This window comes from Poromitra crassiceps (assembly GCF_964638095.1).
Source record: "Poromitra crassiceps genome assembly, chromosome: 13".
In the NCBI taxonomy this organism is placed as follows: Eukaryota; Metazoa; Chordata; class Actinopteri; order Beryciformes; family Melamphaidae; genus Poromitra; species Poromitra crassiceps.
The window spans coordinates 37,338,032-37,363,163 of NC_139644.1; the positions used below are offsets into that span (position 1 = coordinate 37,338,032).

At 46.4% G+C, this 25,132-nt stretch overlaps 1 protein-coding gene across 1 annotated transcript in view; it reads right to left on the minus strand.

Annotated features, from left to right (window-relative positions):
• Nucleotides 1-616: 616 nt before the first annotated feature.
• Nucleotides 617-25,132, minus strand: part of llgl1 (LLGL scribble cell polarity complex component 1) — a 95,929-nt gene continuing 71,413 nt past the window's right edge. The window contains exons 13-24 of the mRNA XM_083650188.1: nucleotides 23,077-23,181; nucleotides 21,535-21,827; nucleotides 20,796-20,946; nucleotides 15,064-15,202; nucleotides 14,633-14,937; nucleotides 13,909-14,100; nucleotides 13,664-13,736; nucleotides 10,715-10,829; nucleotides 8,860-8,924; nucleotides 6,459-6,594; nucleotides 5,558-5,640; nucleotides 617-3,355 (exon numbers count right to left, since the gene is read on the minus strand). Coding sequence (XP_083506314.1) covers nucleotides 5,562-5,640; nucleotides 6,459-6,594; nucleotides 8,860-8,924; nucleotides 10,715-10,829; nucleotides 13,664-13,736; nucleotides 13,909-14,100; nucleotides 14,633-14,937; nucleotides 15,064-15,202; nucleotides 20,796-20,946; nucleotides 21,535-21,827; nucleotides 23,077-23,181 — 1,653 coding nt within the window. The 3' untranslated portion in view covers nucleotides 617-3,355; nucleotides 5,558-5,561. The remainder of the gene's footprint in view (nucleotides 3,356-5,557; nucleotides 5,641-6,458; nucleotides 6,595-8,859; nucleotides 8,925-10,714; nucleotides 10,830-13,663; nucleotides 13,737-13,908; nucleotides 14,101-14,632; nucleotides 14,938-15,063; nucleotides 15,203-20,795; nucleotides 20,947-21,534; nucleotides 21,828-23,076; nucleotides 23,182-25,132) is intronic.

The following is a 25,132-nucleotide window of genomic DNA, read 5'->3' on the forward strand; positions in this document are numbered from 1 at the left end:
ACCCAACTCTCTACCTACCACCTAGCCACTCCCCCTTACCCAACTCTCTACCTACCACCTTCCTCCTATGGAGCTCAACAGGCACGTGAGTTTTCGTGACGATGTCGTCTATGGAGAAACTGGACACAGAACTTCCCTCCGGGGCCTCTGGTACCTACGGCCCCTTTTCCCTTGCCCCCCTTCCTTTCAGCCCCTCCCACTACCCATATCCTCCTAGCCCCTCCACCTGCTCACCCCTCCACCTGCTCACCCCTCCAACCCCGACTCTCAATGACCTTCCTATCCCCAACTACGGCCCCCTTTGCCACTAAACGTCCATCAGCGAGTGACTGACTGTCCCAACTTTGCCATCCCTTTCCGCAGCACCGTGGGAAAAAGGATCTGTGCAACACACGAGCAACCCTCCTGCTACATGTCCTCCAACCCACCATGTGCTGCACAGATCTTTTTGTGTGTGGAAATCAGATGTAAATGCCATCTCACATCACATCTGGGAAGAATGGGATTTGATTTATTGGGGGACATTAGACTTGAGAACGGAAGCTTTAAGTCGTTTTTCTGTCTTTTTTTTTTATTGTGCCCAAACAAACCACACAGCACCCAAATCCTTTAGAGAGAGTAAATACTTTATTAACATTCACAATTCTCCGTCAGCAAAATGCTAAATGACCCAATTAAAATCCTACACAAACACACAAAATCAATGACATAGTACAGTATAAACAAATTCAACACGTTTGTGGAATCATAAGGTAAATTGTGCCAGCTGTAGCATGAAAGGGTTAATTATTGTGTCGAGACCCCCTGAAAAAGCTAAAAACATAAACAAAGCATTATCTCGACTCGCATCTGCTGAGCTACATTAGTTAGTAGTGAGGTCCCTTTTTTTCTGGTATTTTTTGACGTGAGGTGATCAGAAAGCATGGAATACTGAGTGATTCCTAGGCTATGACAGGTTCTACAAAGTTCTAACATTCTATTCTATCATCAGCTCGGCGTAATAAACCTGTCTCTTTACTTCAAGGCTGTAAACCTAGATATAGATACGTATATATTTAGATTTTTTTACACAGTAAAAGTAAAAAAGAAAAAGAAAAAAGAAAAAAGAAAAAAAAAGAGGGGTGGGGGACGTTAAAATATTGGGTATCCAAGCTCTTTCTCCATATCTGGCCAATATCACCCAGATTGCACTGCTTCACAGAAACTCCCTTAGGTGTATCTTGATACACATAACAGAAATGTATCAGAGTATCTTCAGACACATTATATGACGCTTGGATTTCAGACCCACTTTGCTTCCTCTGCAACATTTCCCTGAGCCCCCTCCTCCCTCCATGGCTGCTTGTTTCTCTCGTGAGATCTGGCAACCCTGTGAGTCGTCCCGCTAACAGAGGGAGGACCACACAACACTGTGAGGCGTCCCGCTAACAGAGGGAGGACCACACAACACTGAGGCGTCCCGCTAACAGAGGGAGGACCACACAACACTGAGGCGTCCCGCTAACAGAGGGAGGACCACACAACACTGTGAGGCGTCCCGCTAACAGAGGGAGGACCACACAACACTGTGAGGTGTCTCGCTAACAGAGGGAGGACCACACAACACTGTGAGGCGTCCCGCTAACAGAGGGAGGACCACACAACACTGTGAGGTGTCCCGCTAACAGAGGGAGGACCACACAACACTGTGAGATGTCCCGCTAACAGAGGGAGGACCACACAACACTGTGAGGCGTCCCGCTAACAGAGGGAGGACCACACAATCTGAAACCACCTTCACCTCAACTACGTCCTTTACCTTCTCCTCCTCTTTCTTGTCTTAATTCTAGTAGAAAGGAGTCCGGCAGGCAAAAGCAGACGATCTATGGTTTCTTTCCACCAATCCCGATTTGACCAAACCAGAGCAAAGTGGCCAACTTCTTTCTCCCTGTCTCACAATGACCAACTGCAATCTATTGCTCTGCCTAGGTTTCTATAGCCATCACTGACTTTGTGAGCATAGCTTCCTGATGTTAAAGCCCTCCAGGAAGAGTAGCCAAGGAGAGGACACAGATGTCACATCATTGTCCGCTCCTCTCCTCCTCACTTTCTCAGTTAAATTCCATCAGAACTGGACCAATTTTGGCCGTGACCAATTTTGCCTGGCACACAAAATTGTTTAAAAAATTAAGGTATTTCAAAAAGTGTCAAAATATGATTTGAACCAACAGACCTACAGAGACAGCTCCTTCCCTTCCCGGTTCCCTTCCTTTTGAAACAGTGAAGCTAAAGCTCCACACCCGTCTCTTCCCTGCCTGTCACATCCCCAAAGCCGTACAAAGCAAACTTGATAAGAGCGTCAATCTTTTTAGGTACAAAACATCTTCATTCATCTTCACTTAAGTTTGTTCCTTCATGAGATTCGTTCGTAATCCCGAGAGAGTAGAGCGAAAGCCGGGTAACCTTGGTGATGGTGTGCTTGTGCATAAACGACCACGGCGATTGCCTTTCCATCTTGAAAGTAGAGCTAATTCTCGGGTGCGTTTGATTGCTGCCACCAATGGATGCCACCCAGGAAATGGGTGACAGAAACCAGACCCCGCCCACATAGGACACTAGGTTAAGGCAATTCAACTGCCCTCTCTGGCACCTAGGCTAGGAAGAAGAGGAATGCTCCAACGTCCGATACTCAGATATTCAAAATATTTCATTTTGCTAAGAAGAGTTTTGCTCTCGAACGCTCCGATGTTCTCTGTCAGAGGTTTTTTGCGGGGGGCATTTAGCATCTGAGCACCGACTCCAGCACCGGCCGCGGGCGAACCCGCCCCGATACGGCACCGTACTTCTGTTAATAGAAAAATAAAAACACAAAAACGTCACCGTTAATTCCCCCCCGAAGCAGCAGCCCTTTCCTAACAGGCTGAAGGCACTGACCCTCCGGCTGGCTCGATTGGCTGAGGAGCGCCAGGTGACCTTGAAGAGTGTGTGTGATTGGCTGAGGAGCGTCTGGTGACCGTGAAGAGTGTGTGTGTGTATTTGTATGTGTGTGTGTGTGTGTGTGTGTGTGTGTGTGTGTGTGTGTGTGAACATCAGCTCCCACTCCGTCCAGAACCGGGCTGCGCCGCCTCTCCGCGTCTCAGCGTGATGTCATGTTTCCAAAGTGGTTATATAGGGATTTAGTCCTTCCTGTGGGAGGTGCCACACAATAGTTTTATCAGTTTCTTCGTCCATGTACGAGATTTCCTGTGCCAGGGGGTGGGGGGGCGGGGGGGGGTGGAAGGGGGTAGTATCCACTGCTGTTCTGTCCATGCTGGTCTCTGTTAGTCTGTAGTCCAGCACTGTCGTGGCACATTGGATCCAAACCCCCTCTGTAACACTTCAACACAAAGGAAAGGACATAATTATAATAAGCAACAACCATCACAAACACATGACATTAAGACGTACGTAACGTAACGTAGGGCCAGCTGTGGCTCAGGAGATAGAGCAGCTCCTTCACTTCTCAGAAGGTCGCTGGTCGGTGGACTAGGACAGCGCTGTATAAATACTGGGTTTGATTCAAAGACATGAAGGTTCATTTAGCTCTCAACCAGGTTATGAAAGAAAAGACACTGCGTTTTTGGGAGACCGGTCCATCGGGAAATGTACCAGGTGAGGGATAATCTAATAGGAACACATGGACGATTTTGGCGTCTATGCTCTTGGTGTGCTCAATGGTTACTCTTTGTTGAGTGATACGTTCCGCTTTTTCAAACCCAAAACACACAAGTAGCATCATCTCAAAACTCTGTGCATTTAAATATGTTCAGCTTTTTCAACCCAAAACACACATTTGAGAAAGTCATTTTCAACATGTCCACGCCTGTAAGCCCTTTTGAATCCCAATGTTAAACGGCAAGCTTTGTGAAATACTGTAGGTAACTGGGATGCTTCGAGTCTAGACTTCGGCTTAACTGACCTTATGAGAAGCAGCCTACTGAACAATGAAATATCAGTCATACTTCCACCAGTCACATTCTCCTCAAAGTGCAGTACAGTGTGTGTATTTGAGGTGTGTTATCAGACAGCATCACCAGGGGGCAGGAGAGAGTTTAAAATGAGAACCACGGGCTGTAACAGAATCAAGACATTTGCATCCATGTGGTCTAATTGATGACTCATGTGAGGGCAGGGAGTAGCTGTGACCTGATTGGTTCAGACAGATTCCACTCTATAGAGAGGCAAAGTCAACGTCACTTCCTGCTTCAGCACTGTACCAGAGATTTTCCTCCACAATTTATTTTCCCATAGACATTTCGTAAAATGCGTATAAAAAATGGTTTTACTTGGTCAAACCAAACGGTTCAGCTATAGAATAGAATCGGGAGAGACCATAGAACATTTCACTCAGACCAAAACTTAAAAAAAAAACATTGAAAAAACATTTTCTTTAAACCCGCATTTTTTCACGTTTTGGTCCGAGTGAAATGTTGTGCGATCTCTCCTGTTTCTAAATATATCGGAACCGTTTGGTTTGAACAAGTAAAACTATTATTAGAAGCATTTTACGAAATGTCTATGGGAAAATAAATGGCGGATGAAAATCTCTGGTACAGTGCTGAAGCAGGAAGTGACGTTGTACTTTGGCTCTCTATACTAGTCATCATAGCATACCTCTTGTGTATAACTCCCCTGTCACACTGCGGTTAGCATTAGACAATGTACAGCTAGAAAAACTCAACAGAAAAGCACTAAGAATAACCCTGAGCTGAGAAGCATGTAGCGTGAAGAGCTAAGCTATACGTCTGCTTCAGTGAGGATGTTTTGAAGAACAACAGAGAGGACGATCTGCTGGAATGCAGCTCTCAGACAGAACAGCTCTTTGAAGTTTGCACCCTCTGGACCAGCTCCATTAGAAACAGGTGTCTGTGTGTGTGTGTGTGTGTGTGCGTGTGTGTGTGTGTGTGCACGTGTGTACGTGCACGCACGTGTGTACTAAAGAGTTGGATCGAGCATGTGTGCCTACTCTCATATTCATATCCACTAGAGCTACAACGATTAGTCAATTAATCGATTGACAGAAAACAAATCGCAACTATGTTTAGAATCAATAGGCCCTTTTCACTGCAACCGTTTTGAAGTGGTAAAGCAGGAAGTAAAGTAGGTGTAACCAATAACATTAATGAGGGCCCTGGCACTGGAACATGGAACTTTTTCAAGACCTCAATGCCACTTTCGTCACATCAGTGATAGGCATGTAAATGACAAGTTTCATCACGATACAATAATATATTGATTCTTTGGACAACGATACGATATTTGCTGATATCACAAAGTCTGCCACGATACGATTCAGGGGTCTGCGATCGATATGGGACAATATCATTATGCTCATTTAACACCATCAGCACAATAGCTACCAAATGTAATACCTCTCAAATGGCAATTAAGACTTTTTAATACCTTTTAACGGCCTTATTTTTCCCTAAATTGATTCATCAACTTTTAATACTTTTCAAGATCCGGCGGATACCCTGTTTAAAGTAATTGTGCTTCCAACATGCACCCGTGTGTGTGTGTGTGTGTGTGTGTCTCACACCTGTTCAGTTGATGAGAATACCAGCAGAGAGTCCTTCCTCCTCTTTGATGTTCCTCAGGTTATTCTCTGCCTCGTCCACCGTGCTGCACATAAAAACACACATTCATTCAAGTCTTGGAAGGCAATCTAAATGTTTGTGTGTGTGTGTGTGTGTGTGTGTGTGTGTGTGGGGTATATATATATATATATATATATATATATATACATATATACATATATACATATATACATACATACATACATATATATATATACATACATACATATACATATATATACACACATATAAATGTATGTATATACTGTATATATGTATATACTAGAAACTCACCCGCACGCTATGCGGCCTCACCTGCTCAACTGTTGAGCAATTGTGCGCCGCGCCATGCCATCCCGCTCTCCAATTATAGTATATACACACATATATAATATATACACACATATATAGTATATACACACATATATAATATATACACACATATATAGTATATACACACATATATAATATATACACACATATATAGTATATACACACATATATAATATATACACACATATATAGTATATACACACATATATAATATATACACACATATATAGTATATACACACATATATAATATATACACACATATATAGTATATACTATGATACACACATATATAGTATATACACACACAAACACACTTATCAGCACGAGACATGCACTTGTGTGCCAGTAGCTAAATCCTAGGAGCTTTTTCTATCCTGCTGGTCCTGCTGGGATATACTGTAGATGTATATCCTGTACATCCTTTGTTCAAATACTGTTCTTCCTTGCTAGAAGTTAGATGGGATGCAATGGAAATCATATAAAGATGCCTACCCAAAAAAAAGTGTGTGTGAGAGAGTGTGTCTCTTACGTGAGAAAGTCCCGGACGTCCTCCACGGTGAGCTCCCCGGTGGAGTCGAGGGTGAGGTCGGCACAGCTGAGGGGTGAGTCCAGCGGGGTGTCGAGGAGTGGCGAGGGCAGGGTGCTGTGAGGCTCCTCCGTGTGGCCTGGGTCAGGGGGCAGAGAAGTCCTATCTGTCAGTGTTCAGTTTTCAGGTCAGATCCTATCTGTCTGTGTTCAGTATTCAGGTCAGATCCTATCTGTCTGTGTTCAGTATTCAGGTCAGATCCTATCTGTCTGTGTTCAGTATTCAGGTCAGATCCTATCTGTCTGTGTTCAGTATTCAGGTCAGATCCTATCTGTCTGTGTTCAGTTTTCAGATCAGGTCCTATCTGTCTGTGTTCAGTATTCAGGTCAGATCCTATCTGTCTGTGTTCAGTATTCAGGTCAGATCCTATCTGTCTGTGTTCAGTATTCAGGTCAGATCCTATCTGTCTGTGTTCAGTATTCAGGTCAGATCCTATCTGTCTGTGTTCAGTTTTCAGATCAGGTCCTATCTGTCTGTGTTCAGTATTCAGGTCAGATCCTATCTGTCAGTGTTCAGTTTTCAGGTCAGATCCTATCTGTCAGTGTTCAGTTTTCAGGTCAGATCCTATCTGTCGGTGTTCAGTATTCAGGTCAGATCCTATCTGTCTGTGTTCAGTATTTAGGTCAGATCCTATCTGTCAGTGTTCAGTATTCAGGTCAGATCCTATCTGTCTGTGTTCAGTATTCAGGTCAGATCCTATCTGTCTGTGTTCAGTATTTAGGTCAGATCCTATCTGTCTGTGTTCAGTATTTAGGTCAGATCCTATCTGTCTGTGTTCAGTATTCAGGTCAGATCCTATCTGTCTGTGCTCAGTATTCAGGTCAGATCCTATCTGTCTGTGTTCAGTATTCAGGTCAGATCCTATCTGTCAGTGAGAGAGACGCTAAAAACACTAAGACATTGCAAACGTTTTTTTTAAAATCCCACCTATTATATTTTGAAGTGTGCATAATATGTTTCTAAATGGATAAAGCATTAAAAAGTGAAAATATGTTGTGGAGTCTCTCAGTTGTTTAGATGGACTGCGAGGCGACAGGCCCACCAGGACGTAAACAAACCCTACTCCACCACTCTCCGTGGCAACCGCTGTTTCCTGCCAGACGGGCAGGCGCGGCAACTGGGGCATTCTGAATGGTTGCCATGGAGACCGGAGGGGAACCCCTACGAGGCCTGCTCGGGCTTTAAGAGGCTCAGAGAGAGAGAGGGGGGGGTACAGGGGGGATAGGGGTGGGCGAGAGAGAGAGAGGGGGGGTACAGGGGTGGGCGAGAGAGAGGGGGGGTACAGGGGGGATAGGGGTGGGCGAGAGAGAGAGGGGGGGGTACAGGGGGGATAGGGGTGGGCGAGAGAGAGAGAGAGGGAGGGGGTACAGGGGGGATAGGGGTGGGCGAGAGAGAGAGAGAGAGAGAGGGGGGGGTACAGGGGGGATAGGGGTGGGCGAGAGAGAGAGAGGGGGGGGGGGTACAGGGGGGATAGGGGTGGGCGAGAGAGAGAGAGAGAGAGAGGGGGGGGTACAGGGGGGATAGGGGTGGGCGAGAGAGAGAGAGGGGGGGGTACAGGGGGGATAGGGGTGGGCGAGAGAGAGGGGGGGTACAGGGGGGATAGGGGTGGGCGAGAGAGAGAGAGGGGGGGGGGGTACAGGGGGGATAGGGGTGGGCGAGAGAGAGAGAGGGGGGGGGGGTACAGGGGGGATAGGGGTGGGCGAGAGAGAGAGAGAGAGAGAGGGGGGGGTACAGGGGGGATAGGGGTGGGCGAGAGAGAGAGAGGGGGGGTACAGGGGGGATAGGGGTGGGCGAGAGAGAGGGGGGGTACAGGGGGGATAGGGGTGGGCGAGAGAGAGAGGGGGGGGGTACAGGGGGGATAGGGGTGGGCGAGAGAGAGGGGGGTACAGGGGGGATAGGGGTGGGCGAGAGAGAGAGGGGGGGTACAGGGGGGATAGGGGTGGGCGAGAGAGAGGGGGGGTACAGGGGGGGTAGGGGTGGGCAAGAGAGAGAGAGAGAGAGAGAGAGAGGGGGATACAGGGGGGATAGGGGTGGGCGAGAGAGGGGGGGGTACAGGGGTGGGTGAGAGAGAGAGAGAGAGGGGGGGGGGTACAGGGGGGATAGGGGTGGGCGAGAGAGAGAGAGAGAGAGAGAGAGAGGGGGGGTACAGGGGGGATAGGGGTGGGCGAGAGAGAGAGCAAGGGCATAAAGAAAAAGAAATAACAAAGCAGGCATGCGTGTGTGTGTGTGTGTGTGTGTGTGTGTGTGTGTGTGTGAGTGAGTGTGTGTGTGTGTGTGTGTGTGTGTGTGTGTGTGTGTGTGTGTGTGTGTGTGTGTGTGTGTGTGTGTGTGGAGGGGGACCTACCCTCGGCCTGGCCCGTCTGGGTCTTGTGGGTTCCGTTGGCCTGGGGTTGTGCTGTCGTACCATCGCTGAGGAGACACATCCACCATTAACTCATTCAGTGCCAGCCACTTTTGGAGAACGGATGCTCCCAGTGCCAGAGTTTTCAGAGCGTTTTCAGTGATTTCTCGAGGCCCACAGAATATTGTGTGATATTACTATGTAAACACCGAACACGCACAAGAACGAGCTGGCTCTATTGTATCATCAGCAAAAAAAAGTTTATTGATACCATTTTCCGTTCTTTAGTTATGAGCCGGAGAAGATAGGTCGTTTTCAGCGTTTTCAGGCTTTTCAAATTATTAGCTGAGATAATCCGCCTTTTGTGAAATGCAGCATTTCAAGCACATTCACTGAGTCTGAAGATAATATTTTCTGATGTAGTGACGTAGTTGTTGTGTGATGCCCTGCGTGCACCACCCGGCACCACCCCCCTCCCCCCCTCCCCCCGTAAACTCCTCCCCACACTGCACACAGCCTCACGCAACCATTATATTTTCGGAGTGCTGCATTTGTGTGCTGCTGTCGGCTCTCAGCGCCACAGCAGGGAAGAGCCAACCCGGATTGCTGAATGGTTTGGCGTCAGGGGCTGCTTTCCTGTCTGCTAATCGGTTGGAGAAACTATACAGACAGACAGACAGACAGACAGACAGGGACAGAGGGGCTCAGTTGTGAGCGCGGATTGACTCCTGTTCGGAGCCAATGTCAGCTCCCGCGACAGAGCAAATGGCTCTGGGAGCATGCATCGGGTTGTCTTTGATCCACGGCTTTTAGGCTGTTTCTCGGACCTGTCTCTAATCTGGACTGCACCGAGCAAGCACTGTCGCCACCTAATGAGTCCGTAAAATAGGTTATACACCTCCAATAGCTTCTATAGTTGTACAGGAGCTGCGGAAGGCTTTGATCGACGTCCCACCGTCAAAAAACGCATTGGACGTCGAAGGACGTCCGTGGCATTCTACGTCACTATTTAATTGGACGTCGAAGGACGTCCATGGCATTCAATGAGTTAATAACAATAACAGTGAAAGTGAGATTTCTTTGGTTTCACATTAGTTAGTGGCTCAGTTTGGGGCCGTTCACATGTGTCCCCCCCCCCCCCCCCCCCCCCCCCCCAACTGCCAGCGAGCACCACGTGACATGAACCTCTTTTTCCAGCCCACCGATTGCGGTGACGGAGACGCGGGAGAGATAGGAAGTTGTAATAATCAGTGAATTGATGTTACTGTAACAGCAATCATAAGAGGCAGTATGATTATACTGGACATGTATTGGAAATATCTGGTAAGCCACTATCTCCCAATTCGATACGATCACAATACTTGGGTGCCGATTCGATATGTAGGCTATTGTAATTCTTCAGTATTACGATTCTTATAGTATTATATATTATATTATAGTATTATTATATATTATAGTATATTATATAGTATATATAAAATTTATTGCTATTTTCGTTTGCTTTTTTTAGACCATGGGAAAAGAATCATACACTTCTAGACTGTATATGATGAGTCATATAAACAATGCACATCACATCACATGTCAGCCAGTCTTATTTCAGCAGCATCATTGCGATAACGTTACTGCATGTAAAAGTGGTACATACAATGTATGTGAAATGTTCTTTTTGCTCACAACTTCTCCTCAACGTGAACATCCCACCTTTAAAATGAAGCGATTGACTGAATAATATCAATTCAGGGATACCTAATAGGTATACTTGCTTTTATTGACTCTCCATCTGTGTGTGTGTGTGTGTGTGTGTGTGTGTGTGTGTGTGTGTGTGTGTGTGTGTGTGCGTGCGTGCGCACATTACCTGGCAGGTGTGGGCTCGAGCGGTCGGTCCAGTTGAACAGAGCACAGTGGTTCGGTGAGGACCTTGGCAGACAAGGAGAACCGCTCATACTCTGAGGGAGAGATCAGGTAGAAGCCTGGACAACACACACACACAAACACACACACACACACACGCAACTTTCTTGATTTTGTTTTGGTGCTGGAAGCTGTAGGACATAATCTGATGTGATTGACTGTTGATCAATAGGGCCTATCCAAGCCCTTTGAGACATGTGAACTCTACTCAAACACACAGACACTCAAGCCCTGATTGATTGTTAATTGAAGAAACTACTTTTGGACCTTGTGAACTCATTCTTCCTATAGAGCCATCATACAGCTGTCAACATTGGAGCTGCGCGCGCATCAATGAGGCAAAAAGCCAGGAGCCCAGCATTGACAGACACAGAGAACTGTGTAAAAGCCCCGCTGTCAGGACTGCTCTGCGCCCATCTGCGACACACAGTTAGATTTTAGTTTTAAAATGCAGTTCTCGGCTTACTACCACAGCTTATCGCCTAGTGATAAGCAGAGTTGGGGTCCGTTACTCAAAAAAGTAATATATTACACATTACACATTACTTTCAAAAAAAGTAATGCCTTACTTTACTTGATTACTCCCTGGAGAAAGTAATTCGTTACACTACTTGTTACATTACTTTTGCGTTACTCCGTAACATCGCCTGAGATGCATTGTCACGTAATTTGCCAGTTAACAATACAACATTAATCCTTACCTATATGCCCATATATTAGCACAAATCTCTATCGTAATAAGGTAGGTTGCAAAACTTTTCCTGTCTGATGGTGGCTGTCCGTTCCCTGCCATCTGTATTTTGCTCAATATGTTTCTGAAAAATGGCGATTTCATTCTACTGTTGTCAACTGGCAACATTTCCTCTAATATGTAGGAGGAGGCAACACGCCTGTCCATCTCTGATTTTGATGTTACCTGGTGAAAAGAAAGCTTTTGCTGCTTGCTTGGGGTCGAGGCAGGCGACTCAGCTTGGGTCTGCAACCAGCTTTGTGTTCGCATGTTTCCACTGCATATGCTTTGAGAGGTTTATGTCGTAGGCTACCGTAGCTAGCTGCTTCTGTCCAGGGCGTTTGCAGTTTCACATTCTTGTCCTTCCGCGCAACAAAAACTTGTTGTAGAAGACGGCGCTTTTTGGCAGATTGCTGGCAGACTATTACGGAACATACGCACTGCGCCCACTTCCCTAGAACACGTTGTATTTACAAGGGGTATTTACAGACCCCATCGCTGTATGTGGGTTTCTCTTATGGTTTACGTTTACATTTAATTTAATAAAATTTTGTCCAATATTCAGATATTCCAGAATTGCATGTTGTGTTAAAATACATATTATTTATATCTAACACTCTTTAGCCTGATTTAATTGTAAAACAGAGTGTAAAAAATTATGCAAAGCCTTCTGGGAAATTTAACCCGTGGAAGAGGAAAGTGGGCGGAGTTCCCAGCATGCCCTGGGTAGCTACTGTGTTTTTGTGTCAATTGTTTGTTTGTCAATGTGTTTTGGAGGTTAAAATGATTTATTGTTCTATATGCATGATGTTAGTTATCTGATAAGTTATGTGTCGACTAATAGTGCTGTTCTGCATGCTAATACAAAGTTGACATATTGGCACCATGAGTGATTCTGCTGTGCAGTTAAATGACCCGTCTGATGGGACACAGGATCTGCTATTAAAACGGAGATCTTTTCTCTCTATACTTATCTTGCTAGTACGCATGTAACGAGGTAAGCGTTTGATTAGTAACTGTAATGTGATTACTGCACTTAGGTACAGTAGTGCCTTACACTACTCGTTACCGACAAAAGTAATGTGATTACAGTAACGCGTTACTTTGTAACGCGTTACCCCCAACTCTGGTGATAAGCAATGTTATGCATCGAAATTAACCTTGGTTAATGGGATACGTCTTACAGACCCATATGCACTGGCGCTGTGTCAATGGATAAAAGACAAGAAGAAATGGCCAAGCCTAGAGTGGCCAGCAATACATAGCGTAGATAGTTATTCTGTAACTTGCAAAGATATATTGTTATGTTGATAATGCACACAACTCAATAATGACATTATGTAACGTTACTTGGTTGTTAACTAACCGAGCGATGTGGCTGTTCGCAGCCTACAGCTACAGGCAGCTTACCTGATATGAAATGAGCACTGCAAAGTCGGTCATTTTTAATGATGTCCTCGTTCCAATCAGTTCAACTCAATAATGACATTATTTAACCTAACTTGGTTGTTGACTAACCGAGCGATGTGGCTGTTACTAGCAGCCTACAGCTACAGCTTACCTGATATGAAATGAGCGAGCACTGCAAAGTCGGGCATTTTTAATGATTTCCTCTTTCGGCTTGCAACCAAAGACGCCTACGGTTAGCATTAAAAAGAGTATGAGTTGACGGGATTCTGTAAAACTTTAGTCCTTGCTTTGTTGATAGTGTAACAGACTGTTCAGTGTTGTGTTGTGTTCTATTGCGTGTGTGTGCGAGGCTGTGTATGTTCCCTCGAGTTGCCGTAGAACAGGATATGTGGGGAGAATTACGTGAAGCTTGTTATAACGTTACAGCCTGGCTCTATCGTTTATTATTTTATTAACCAAGTGTGAATACTCGGCTACAATAGCTTTCCGATTCTGGCATCGCACTGCACAACACGAAGACATGTCTAGCTCGTCTAGTTTTCCAGCCACTGGAAAACTACTTGCCAGGGCTGCACGGACTCTGTCTTTCTGCCTCTGTCATGCGCATTGACGCTGCGTGATGTCAGTGTGACGTAGTCGTATAAGGGGTCGCATGTATGCACGTAACATCCGTGACTTTAAGTGTGTCAGTGAGTAAGAGATATCATAACACATCTGTGACTTTAAGTGTGTCAATGGAGCTTTTCTCCTCACCCTGTCCGTTCTTCGTGAAGACACAGGAAGCGATGCCACTGATGTCTTCTTTACGGATGCAGTCATAGCGCACCTGAGGACACAAAATAGATGTCAAATTTCAGAGAATCGTGGAAATAAAATTTGATGGTACCACACAAACACCTTTTCCACCCAAATCAGACATGTCTCGCATTCTTACACACACACACACACACACACACACACACACACACACACACACACACACACACACACACACCTACCTGCGGTCGCAGGGCAGGGATGTTGAAGAGGTGCATGTCTCCCAGGTTGGTGAGACAGACCAGTGTGTGTTCGCTGTAGTCCTCTTGGGCTGTGGAACTGAAGAGCCCCAGGGCCACCTTCCTCACCCGGCAGCCTTCGTGGGCCGTCAGCTTGAACTTGGTCTTGGCGCTCACCTTGGGGAGAGAGAACACCTGGGGAAGAGCAGAGGAGAGCCCAGATTCAAAACCTTCATTGTCCATAACAGACAGCGATGGTGCCTACAGGTTTATTTTTCCCTCACATTTTCTCCCCAATTGTACTTGGCCAATTCCCCCTGCTGTCCCGGTCGTTGCTCCACCCCCTCTGCCGATGAGAGGTAGAGTTGTAGACTAGCACCATGCTTCCTCAGATACATGTGCAGTCGCCAGCTGCTTCTTTTCATCTGACAGCGAGGAGTTTCACCGGCAGGCTGTAGCACATAGGAGGATCTCGCTGTTCCTCCAGTTCCCCTCCCCCCCCAAACAGGCGCCCCGACCGACCACAGGAGGCGCTAGTGCCGCGCCAGGACTCGCACCCCACCAGCTTCCCGCCCGCAGACACGGCCAATTGTGTCTGTAGGAACGTCTGACCAAGCCGGAAGTACCGCTGTCGGGACTTGAAGCCGGGTCTCCGCGCGTTGTCAGGCGAGTGCTTTTACCTCGACACTACCCACTGTGCCTACAGGTTTCTTCTTCAACCTCTTACCTTGAGCTGTTCCTCGGAGGCGATGAGCACCGAGTGAGCGTTGGTCATGTCGGGCGCGGTGGCCAGGTCCTGCGAGGCTTCGTAGGGGTCGGGCAGCGGTCTCCCCCGGCCGTCCAGCACGCAGATCCACACCACGGGCGCCCGGTGCATCAGCTGGATCTCTTTGCCCAGCACCGCCTCGGCGCAGGCGCTCCCCTCGCCCGCCCCGCCCGGGCGCCCCGAGCCCACGCCGGGCACCTCCAGGGCGTAGGCGTACACGCTGCCCGAGTTGGTGCCCGCCCACAGTGTGGGGCCGTGATGCGTGCCTGGCGGGCGGAGAGATATACGGTTACATTACACATACACGACGATTGAGATTCAAGGCTCAGCTGCTCTGCGATTAGAAGGCGAATTGTCTCGATTTAAATGTGTGTAGGAGAACATGAACGCACCGTCTCGTAGGAAGGTGTCGGCGAAGCAGAGACATCGGACCACTCCGGACAGCGAGTCGTCCGCCGACCGCGGCTCTATCCTCCGCTGTACCGGCGCCACCTCCTCCTGCTCCGCTAGGGCAGCGTTGGCTTCCTGGACCTACACAAGATACACATGCAACATTGATTCCAGCAATAACAATAATAATAATAATAATAATAATAATAATAATGACAACAACAATAACAGCAATGATAATAACAAGAAGAATAACAATGACTTTATATAACACCTTTCAAATACAAGTTACAAAGTGCAAGACAATGAAAGGAAGATTCAGAAATAAGATAAAATATTTTTTATAAATATAAAATAATAATAAACATCAGTTAAGAAAAAGCCATAAGAGCAAAGTGAGTGTTAAGGCAGCTGAGGGGCCTGAACAGCTTTAGTGAGGAGTGGTTAGTAGGGCCCTGCTGGAGGCTCTAGGGAGTCAGCAGATCACACATTTAGGCAGGAGCCTGACCATTCAAGGCTTTCAAAACAAGCAGTCAAATCTTAAAATCAATTCTAACACTCACAGGTAACCAGTGAAGGGCAGTAAGGATTGGTGGGATATGGTCGCTTCTCTTAGTACGTGTTAAAAGCTTGGCAGCAGCGTTTGGTATCAATTGCACTCTTTGGATGTTTCGCTTGCCGATATAGAGTAGAGTGCATTGCAATAGCCAAGTCTGGAGGAGATAAAAGCATGGATGACCTTTTCTAAGTGTGCAGAGGAGAGGAATGAGCTGATCTTGGTCAGCTGTCTCAGTTGGGCAAAGCAGAACTGCACCACTTTGGTCACCTAAGCATCAAAAGACAACTCCGAGTCAAAAGCCGCTTTCACACACAGATCGCGCAATATTGCAGTTCAGAAGGCCCACAAAGCCGGCAGCCTCGCCACAGAAATTGCTTTCACACAGAGCCAAGCAGCACCGCCACATTCCCGTCCTGGGGTGTGCTTTCACGTGACACCCCCACCCCTCCCGGATTGAAACGAGGTGAGGGGAGGCGTTTCCACCCAGCTCCTCCTAGCCTAAATGAATATTTTCATAGGTTAGTGTAGCCTAGGCTACTGTATGATGAACAAATTCATTCAACAACCAAACATCGCCGATGTACGCCAGCCAACGTGCAGCTGCGGTCGTTAAGAACATCAAAGTGATAATATATATAGGGCAGGTTATAAAAATACAATGACTACTATAACGTTAGTAGTTTTTGTAAGGGAACGCACAACTGGCTAGCTAGACAGATTGCAGTTCTGGAGCTGGTTTCCAGAGGGAATATCCTCAGACCGACTCGCCACAGTGCCCATTCATATTCGCACCTCTGTTCCGTGTTGCCGCTCCTACGCTTTCAGGTGGAGGCGGGTTGGAGGGTAATCCGGCGCTGTGACTAGGTCCACTGGCGGAACGAAAGGCGTAACACAATTATCCACGAACCCGCTTTCACAACTTTCACATCGGAGGCGCGGATCACATTTTCCGTGTATTTTACCGCTTTCATGGCAGGTGCGAAAGCGGCTCTGGGAACTCTGCCATTCTTATGCTTTCGACACAGTGGACCATACCATCCTCCTCTCCCGCCTGGAGCACTGTGTCGGCATCAAAGGCACTGCCCTAGAATGGTTCAGGTCCTATCTGACTGATAAGACGCTTTTCTGTGAGCCTCGGTGACTCAGAGTCCTCCTCAGCGCCCCTTCCCTGTGGGGTCCCCCAGGGCTCAATTTTTGAGCCTATCCTCTTCGCTCTCTATTTACTTCCCCTAGGGCAGTGATTCCCAACCTGTGGTCCGCGGCCCCCTGGTGGGCCGCGAAGGTATTGCAAGTGGGCCGCCAAATCATTTCCAAAAAAGTATGATTTTTGAAAAAAAAAAAAAAAAAAAAAAAAAAAAAACATTTTTTTTTTGAAAGATTTTGAAAAATCATACTTGAAAAAGTATGATTTTTGTTTCTTTGATGTTATTGCTTTTGCTTGAATTGAAGTTTCATCTTTACATCATCTTTATATTGGGTTTGTGTTTATTTGTAACCCTATCGATTTAATGGGCTTTCTTCTGATATTTGGATTTTGTTTGGATCTGATATTGGATGTCAAATTGTTATGAGAATGCATTTTTCCATTGTTGAAGGATACCGTTATTTATTAATCATTTGTTAATTAGCCTGTTACAGACAGCCCCTTGCTTGTCATTTCTGACATCTGTGTGGTGCTGATGGACAGCTCCTTGAATGATTGGTGTGTGTGTGTGTGTGTGTGTGTGTGTGTGTGTGTGTGTGTGCGTGTGTGTGTGTATGTGTGTGTGTGTGTGGACAGCTCCTTGAAAACTGTAATACTGAAGGTGTTGCAACATGTTACAGGTGCTGTGTTAGTGACTGTGGAGCTTCCAACATGTTTCTCCTGTATTCAGTTCAGTCCTTTATGTTCAATTTTCAATAAAAAAGTGCTCTGAGAACGCATTATATGGCCTTTGTATTTATGGGGTCGGCGGTGGGCCGCGAACATTTTTGAGACATAAAAGTGGGCCCTGAGTTGGAAAAGGTTGGGAACCACTGCCCTAGGGTCTATTTTCCCGAAGTACGGGATCTCGTTCCACTGTTATGCGGACGACACGCACATTTACCTGCCCCTGAAACGCACGGATGCCAACTCCCTAAACCCCTTGTTGAACTGTCTAAACGACATCAAAGCGTGGATGGCCTTAAACTTTTTAAATTTTAACGACAGTAAAACCGAAGTCCTGATGTTTGGTCCCAGTGGTTCCCCTTGGGCCCCCTGGAACCATTTGTAAGACCCACCGTAACAAACCTAGGTGTGAAAATGGACAGTGATTTTAAACTCGACAAACCGATTACCTCTGTAGTGAAATCTAGCTTTTTCCAGCTGAGGCTCTACAAAGGTCAAGCCTTTTTTAACCTTTTATGACCTTGAAAAACTTATACATGCTTTTATCTCAAGCAGACTCGATTACTGTAACGTCCTTTATGTTGGGGTGAGCCAGGCCTCACTCTCATGCTTACAGCTGGTCCAGAACGCTGCAGCTCGCCTTCTAACAGGAACTCACAAGCGTGAACACATCACCCCTGTGCTGGCCTCCCTCCACTGGCTGCCTGTTCGTTTTAGGGGCCCTTTACACGAGGACAGTTTCTGAAAGAAACGACACAATAGCGTTTCCTTCACACCTTTTCCTTCACACCTTCTCCCTGTTTACATGAGCGCTGTTGAATTTTTAAAACCCCATAATGTACATGCCAGGTCGCTAGGTGGCAGTGTGATCACCTTATTCTTTGCCCATACAAGGACGCTGCCAGGGCCGCGGGAAGTAGGGGTGCTTTTTTTAAAGAAGATTTTTTTTTTTTTTTTTTTTTACAAATGTAATTAAAAATATTTTGCAGTGCACTATGTTCCTTTCTTGTTTAAGAATGTTTCGGGAAATGAAAATGTAGTCTATTTAAATAGAATTATCAACAATAACAATGAAGGAAGTTACATGCTTGTAGGCTAGAGAAGAAGAAGCGCGCATGCACGCACATGTTGTGTTGAACCAACCAACAACCAATACGAATTGTTTAATCTGGCAATAAAGAAATGTGAACTTGACATGCTATTTTAATAGCCTACTCAAAAATGCACCTCCCACTATACAGCAAAGAGAGGAGTCAATGTTTCTTGATATATGCCATTCAGATCAGAATAATTAGTCTACCGGTAGTCATTAAGTTTGCTGATAATATTTCTATCATGTTAAGTCTGTGTCATGTTAACTGGTGTATTCAGAGCAAATAGGGAGATATAGAGCATTATCATCATGCTATATATCTCCCTCTTTGCTCTGAATGAGTGAGAAAAGGAGAAAATACTGAATAATTACATCACAACAGTATCCTAATGTTAATTTAAAATCAGATATTCCTCTAAATATGGCAAAAAAATGTAAAAAAAAAACGTCCCTTCCTTCCAGCACCCCCTGCTTAAAATGACTTCCAGCGGCCCTGGACGCTGCTGCATGACGTAATTTCGTAAACCGTCTTTCCGGTTTTTAAACACGGAAGTAGAGTCCGCCTTCCGCAGTCATTTAGACTTGCCAAAAAGCTTTTTTCAAGCTAAAAAAAACCCAAACTGTTTTAAAGTTTTAATATTTGTCGGGTGAGAATGTAACATATACATGTATGTGACCAGTTTATCAGAACAACGCCTATTGAAAATCTTTAACGAGCAGCGATGACCGGGAGTGCTGACTGTGATCTGTCAAACCCTACTGTAGGCTACTGGCAGTGAGAAAACACTGTCGACGTGCTTTTGTAACCAACGTTAAATGCCGACCAGGGCTCCTCGCAGCAGTAACGTTCTGAACATGTACTGTAACTGAAGTTGGCCGCAGTGTAGCTTAATTCTGAATGTTGCCAAACTTCATTCATACTGACGTTTTATTTGGTTGCCAACTCGCGCACGGCTATGGCGTAATTGCGTGTGTCGCTTGTGCAGGCACGTCAGAGTTTCTGAAATGTGCCGTTCCAAAGTGATTACCGTACATGGAGCCCTCAGCCCCGCTCAGCGGGAAGCGTCTCAAACAATTTCACTCTGGAGGGTGGTTCCAAAATGTCTCGTTTCCTAAGCGCGAATTCGCCGTCGCCGTCTAAAAGGGAGGCACTAACGATAAAATAATTGCCCGTTTCCATAGGAAACCGTCCTCGTGTAAAGTGCCCCTCAGAATCCATTTCACGATTTTATTGTTTGCTTTTAAATCGCTAAATGGATTAGCCCCAACCTATCTCTCTGAGCTTTTAACTCCGTATGCCCCGACTAGGTCACTCAGGTCCGCTGACCAGTCTCTTCTGGCCGTCCAGAAGGCAAGGCTCAAGCTCAGGGGAGATCAGCCCCCAAACTGTGGAAGGAGCTCCCGCTGCATGTTAGGCTGGCCCCGCCCCTACACTGCCCATCTTTAAATCTCGCCTCAAAACACACCTTTACCACTTGGCATTTAATTAGAACCTAGTAATGGGAGTCGCGTTTTTTCTACTTTCTGTTTTTTGTCACTATTTTAACTTCTGTCTTACTTGTGTGTGCGCTGAGTATTTTATTTTGTCACTGCTATTTTTGTTTGATTGTACAGCACTTTGGTCAACTCTGTTGTTTTAAATGTGCTTTATAAATAAAGTGGATTGGATTGGCTATAGACACTTACGAACATTATTAGATCACCCAGACTAGAGGAGAAATTGTTAATACTGCTAGTGCTGGGGTCAGAGGGAGTAATTATAACCAACTCTGATTTGGAGTTATTCAATTGCAGGACATTTTTTGGCATCAAATTTTTGATTTCTGCAAGGCAGGATATACTAATACACAATACAATATATAAGAGACATCGGTGGAACCAGGCTTTAACAGGACATACAATTTTGTGTCATCCATGTAGCAATGAAAATCAATGTCATGTCTACGCACGATTGCCCCACATGTATATCGAGAATAAGAGGGGATCCCAAATAGAACCCTGGGGGACCCCACAAAAGAGTAGCACAAGAGGAGGAGGAATATCCTAGCATTACAGAGAAGGACCTGTTCGACAGACAGGAGATGAACCAATCTAAAGCCACATCACTGATGCCAACATAGTGTTCTTCAGACGGGCTGAGGAAGACGGGTCAAGGAGAGGACTGCATCTTCTATATTCTGCCAGAGAGAGTGAACGATGGAGAGAGAGTTACCTTGCTGGTGGGCGTGGTGATGGGGCGTTTCTTCCCAGACACGCGGCTCTTGCGGATGCGTCTGAAGCTCTGGCGCAGGGACTTCTTCAACGACTTCACTCTGGACAGAGGACCCTCCATAGCCAAGGAGTCATTAGGGTGCAGGGTGCACCTGAGGGGAGATGGAGAGACAGGTGGGGTGTTGCTAACATTCTCAGACAGCGAAAATGGGAAATAATGAGTAAAAACAGGGTTCCCACACCTTCTTAAACATCAAATTCAAGGACTTTTCAGGCTAAATTCCCTCAAATTCAAGGACCCGACACGGCCTAGTTTGAGACATGGATCAAGATTATTTACTGTTACAACACTGATCAGTTTTATTATCAGAACTAGCCGGCTTTACAGAAGCAACACAACAACACAACGGCAATTCAAAAGAGAGGTTTGATTGTGTGTGTGTCCCTCACGTGGCCAGCAGGTGTGTTTGTGTGCGTGTCCCTCACCTGGCCAGCAGGTGTGTTTGTGTATGTGTCCCTCACCTGGCCAGCAGGTGTGTTTGTGTGCGTGTCCCTCACCTGGCCAGCAGGTGTGTTTGTGTATGTGTCCCTCACCTGGCCAGCAGGTGTGTGTTTGTGTGCGTGTCCCTCACCTGGCCAGCAGGTGTGTTTGTGTATGTGTCCCTCACCTGGCCAGCAGGTGTGTTTGTGTGCGTGTCCCTCACCTGGCCAGCAGGTGTGTTTGTGTGTGCATCCCTCACCTGGCCAGCACGGCGTTGTGCCTGTGGTAGTCGAACAGGCCGAAACCGTGGCTCGTGCCGAAGGCGATGAGGTTCCACTGGGCGTGCAGCGTGACGGCGGTTACGGAGGCGGGCGGCAGGCACTGCACCAGCGCCAGCGGCTGGAAGCCGGGGGCGAAGGGCGCGGGCTTCAGCCGCGGCTCCAGACGCTCGTGGCCCTTCCAGGTGAAGCCCTCCCTGTCCTGCAGCAGGTCCACCACCGACACGTCCACCAGGTGGTCCGAGCGCTCGTCGCTCAAGCCCAGCACGATCACCTGGAGAGGGGGAAGAGAGAGGGGTCAGTCACGCTCCACCCCCTCCAGTCTAGCCTGGTTAAAACCATCCTGATAACATGACCTCAAATTCACATTATATGTTTCAGTCTGGAATCCAAGCCGTCCAGTGTCATTTCAGTGGGTGGGACTACTTGCCTTGACAGAAAAATCCTTCAGCCAATCAGCATCGCCAAATTCAGTCCTTCAGCCAATCCGCGTCTGACCCAGTCAAATCTAAATCAACTCAGTCCTTTCCGCCGAGAAACTCAGCTGGTATATACACTTGTATTGCGTCTATTTCTGCAATAACTGCACTTGCAGCCGTGTAAACTCTACAAACATTAATGTTACCAATTGCTGCTTCGGGAGCCGCCATTGACGTTTTGCCAGTGATTGGACCGTTAACTTTGTCATTTCTGAAAATGAATGGAGGCCAGATGGATCAGCAGAACAAAACCGAATGCGAGTTCACGTGATCAGGATGCTTTAGCAGGCTAGTCATGCTCCACATGAAACCCAAGGAGATGGTTTGGAGAGGTGGAGATGGTTTGGAGAGGTGGAGATGGTTTGGAGAGGTGGAGATGGTTTGGAGAGGTGGAGATGGTTTGGAGAAGTGGAGATGGTTTGGAGAGGTGGAGATGGTTTGGAGAGGTGGAGATGGTTTGGAGAGGTGGAGATGGTTTGGAGAGGTGGAGATGGTTTGGAGAGGTGGAGATGGTTTGGAGAGGTGGAGATGGTTTGGAGAGGTGGAGATGGTTTGGAGAGGTGGAGATGGTTTGGAGAGGTGGAGATGGTTTGGAGAGGTGGAGATGGTTTGGAGAGGTGGAGAGGTGGAGATGGTTTGGAGAGGTGGAGATGGTTTGGAGAGGTGGAGATGGTTTGGAGAGGTGGAGATGGTTTGGAGAGGCGCTATGCCTGCTGCTTTTGTGCCGTGACAATGAACAAACAAAGAGAGACAAAGCTCTGTGTGTACAGTAGGGATGGGATGATATAGGAAAATTCTATCAATCGCCCAGGGTTCAATCGCAATACAAAAATGTGACAACACGCATCATGGTGCAGAAAAATGTATGGTGATATTAGCTTGATTGTATTCTGCCATAGTAATCACAAATGAGACGCTTGGCCATCACAATTTCCCCAGCTGTCCATCCAAATGATATTATTTGCACTTTGTAATGAGACATGCTATATTCATGGCCAGAGAGATTTGTGTCCATGCATGTAGTTAGTATATGAATGGCTTTACCTGTCCAGCAGTTCCAGCCACCACCAGCTTGTTGCTGTATTTACACAGACTGATCTTCTGGATGCCCAGCCTGGGGTCATCGCTGTATGGGTCAAAGCAGCCCACCTATACACACACACACACACACACACACACACACACACACACACACACAATATTGACCGTGGTTGCTTGACATTGCGGTATACCTTAAAATGTTATATTGTTACATCTCTCATTCAGACATAGTGAAGTTATATGGACCACAGCAGTCCTCCAAGATCGCACATCCTTCAAGACAGTACTGTATCTAAGGACGACACACACATTGTAGCCAGGCAGAGGACAGTATCTAAGGACGACACACACATTGTGGCTAGGGATGGGCATTTCTAGCAAAAACACTATTCGAAATTCGCTGGCCAAATTCGAATTTAATTCGAAATTCGAAAATAAAAATAAAAATTTAAATTTTTTTTTTTTTTTTTTGTGTGAGTGAAATGTTGCATTGTCTCCCCTGATTCTAAGTCTACGGCTTTATTAATTAATATAAAAAGCTTCTGCTGTGGATTTTTAGCTCAAACAAGCATTGCACCACTGAAGTAAAGAACATGTTACATGACATTGACATTTTCGAAAATAAAAAACAGTTTTGACAATCATGAGTGGTTCATTAAATATTTAGTAGGCTCAGGTCTGAGTGCCAAAGGGGTGCCAAAGTCACCCCCTCTCCCTCTTCATGGGATTTCATCCGCCATTCATTTTTCCATAAACCTTGCTTAAAATGCTTATAAAAATTGTTTTACTTGCTCAAACCAAGCGATTTGACTATACTTAGAATCAGGGGAGACAATGCAACATTTCACTACATTTTTTTTTTTTTTTTTTTTTTCGAATTTCGAATTTCAATAATAAAAGTCGACCTTGATAATAACAACGATTATTCGAAAATTCGAAATTCGATGCCCATCCCTAATTGTGGCCAGACAGAGGACAGTATCTAAGGACGACACACACATTGTAGCCAGGCAGAGGACAGTATCTAAGGACGACACACACATTGTAGCCAGGCAGAGGACAGTATCTAAGGACAACACACACATTGTAGCCAGGCAGAGGACAGTATCTAAGGACGACACACACATTGTAGCCAGACAGAGGACAGTATCTAAGGACGACACACACATTGTAGCCAGACAGAGGACAGTATCTAAGGACGACACACACATTGTAGCCAGACAGAGGACAGTGTCTAAGGACGACACACACATTGTAGCCAGACAGAGGACAGTATCTAAGGACGACACACACATTGTAGCCAGACAGAGGACAGTGTCTAAGGACGACACACACATTGTAGCCAGACAGAGGACAGTATCTAAGGACGACACACACATTGTAGCCAGACAGAGGACAGTGTCTAAGGACGACACACACATTGTAGCCAGACAGAGGACAGTATCTAAGGACGACACACACATTGTGGCCAGACAGAGGACAGTATCTAAGGACGACACACACATTGTAGCCAGGCAGAGGACAGTATCTAAGGACGACACACACATTGTAGCCAGGCAGAGGACAGTATCTAAGGACGACACACACATTGTGGCCAGGCAGAGGACAGTATCTAAGGACGACACACACATTGTGGCCAGGCAGAGGACAGTATCTAAGGACGACACACACATTGTGGCCAGGCAGAGGACAGTATCTAAGGACGACACACACATTGTGGACAGGCAGAGGACAGTATCTAAGGACGACACACACATTGTGGCCAGACAGAGGACAGTATCTAAGGATGACACACACATTGTGGCCAGACAGAGGACAGTATCTAAGGACGACACACACATTGTGGCCAGGCAGAGGACAGTATCTAAGGACGACACACACATTGTGGCCAGACAGAGGACAGTATCTAAGGACGACACACACATTGTAGCCAGACAGAGGACAGTATCTAAGGACGACACACACATTGTGGCCAGACAGAGGACAGTATCTAAGGACGACACACACATTGTAGCCAGACAGAGGACAGTATCTAAGGACGACACACACATTGTGGCCA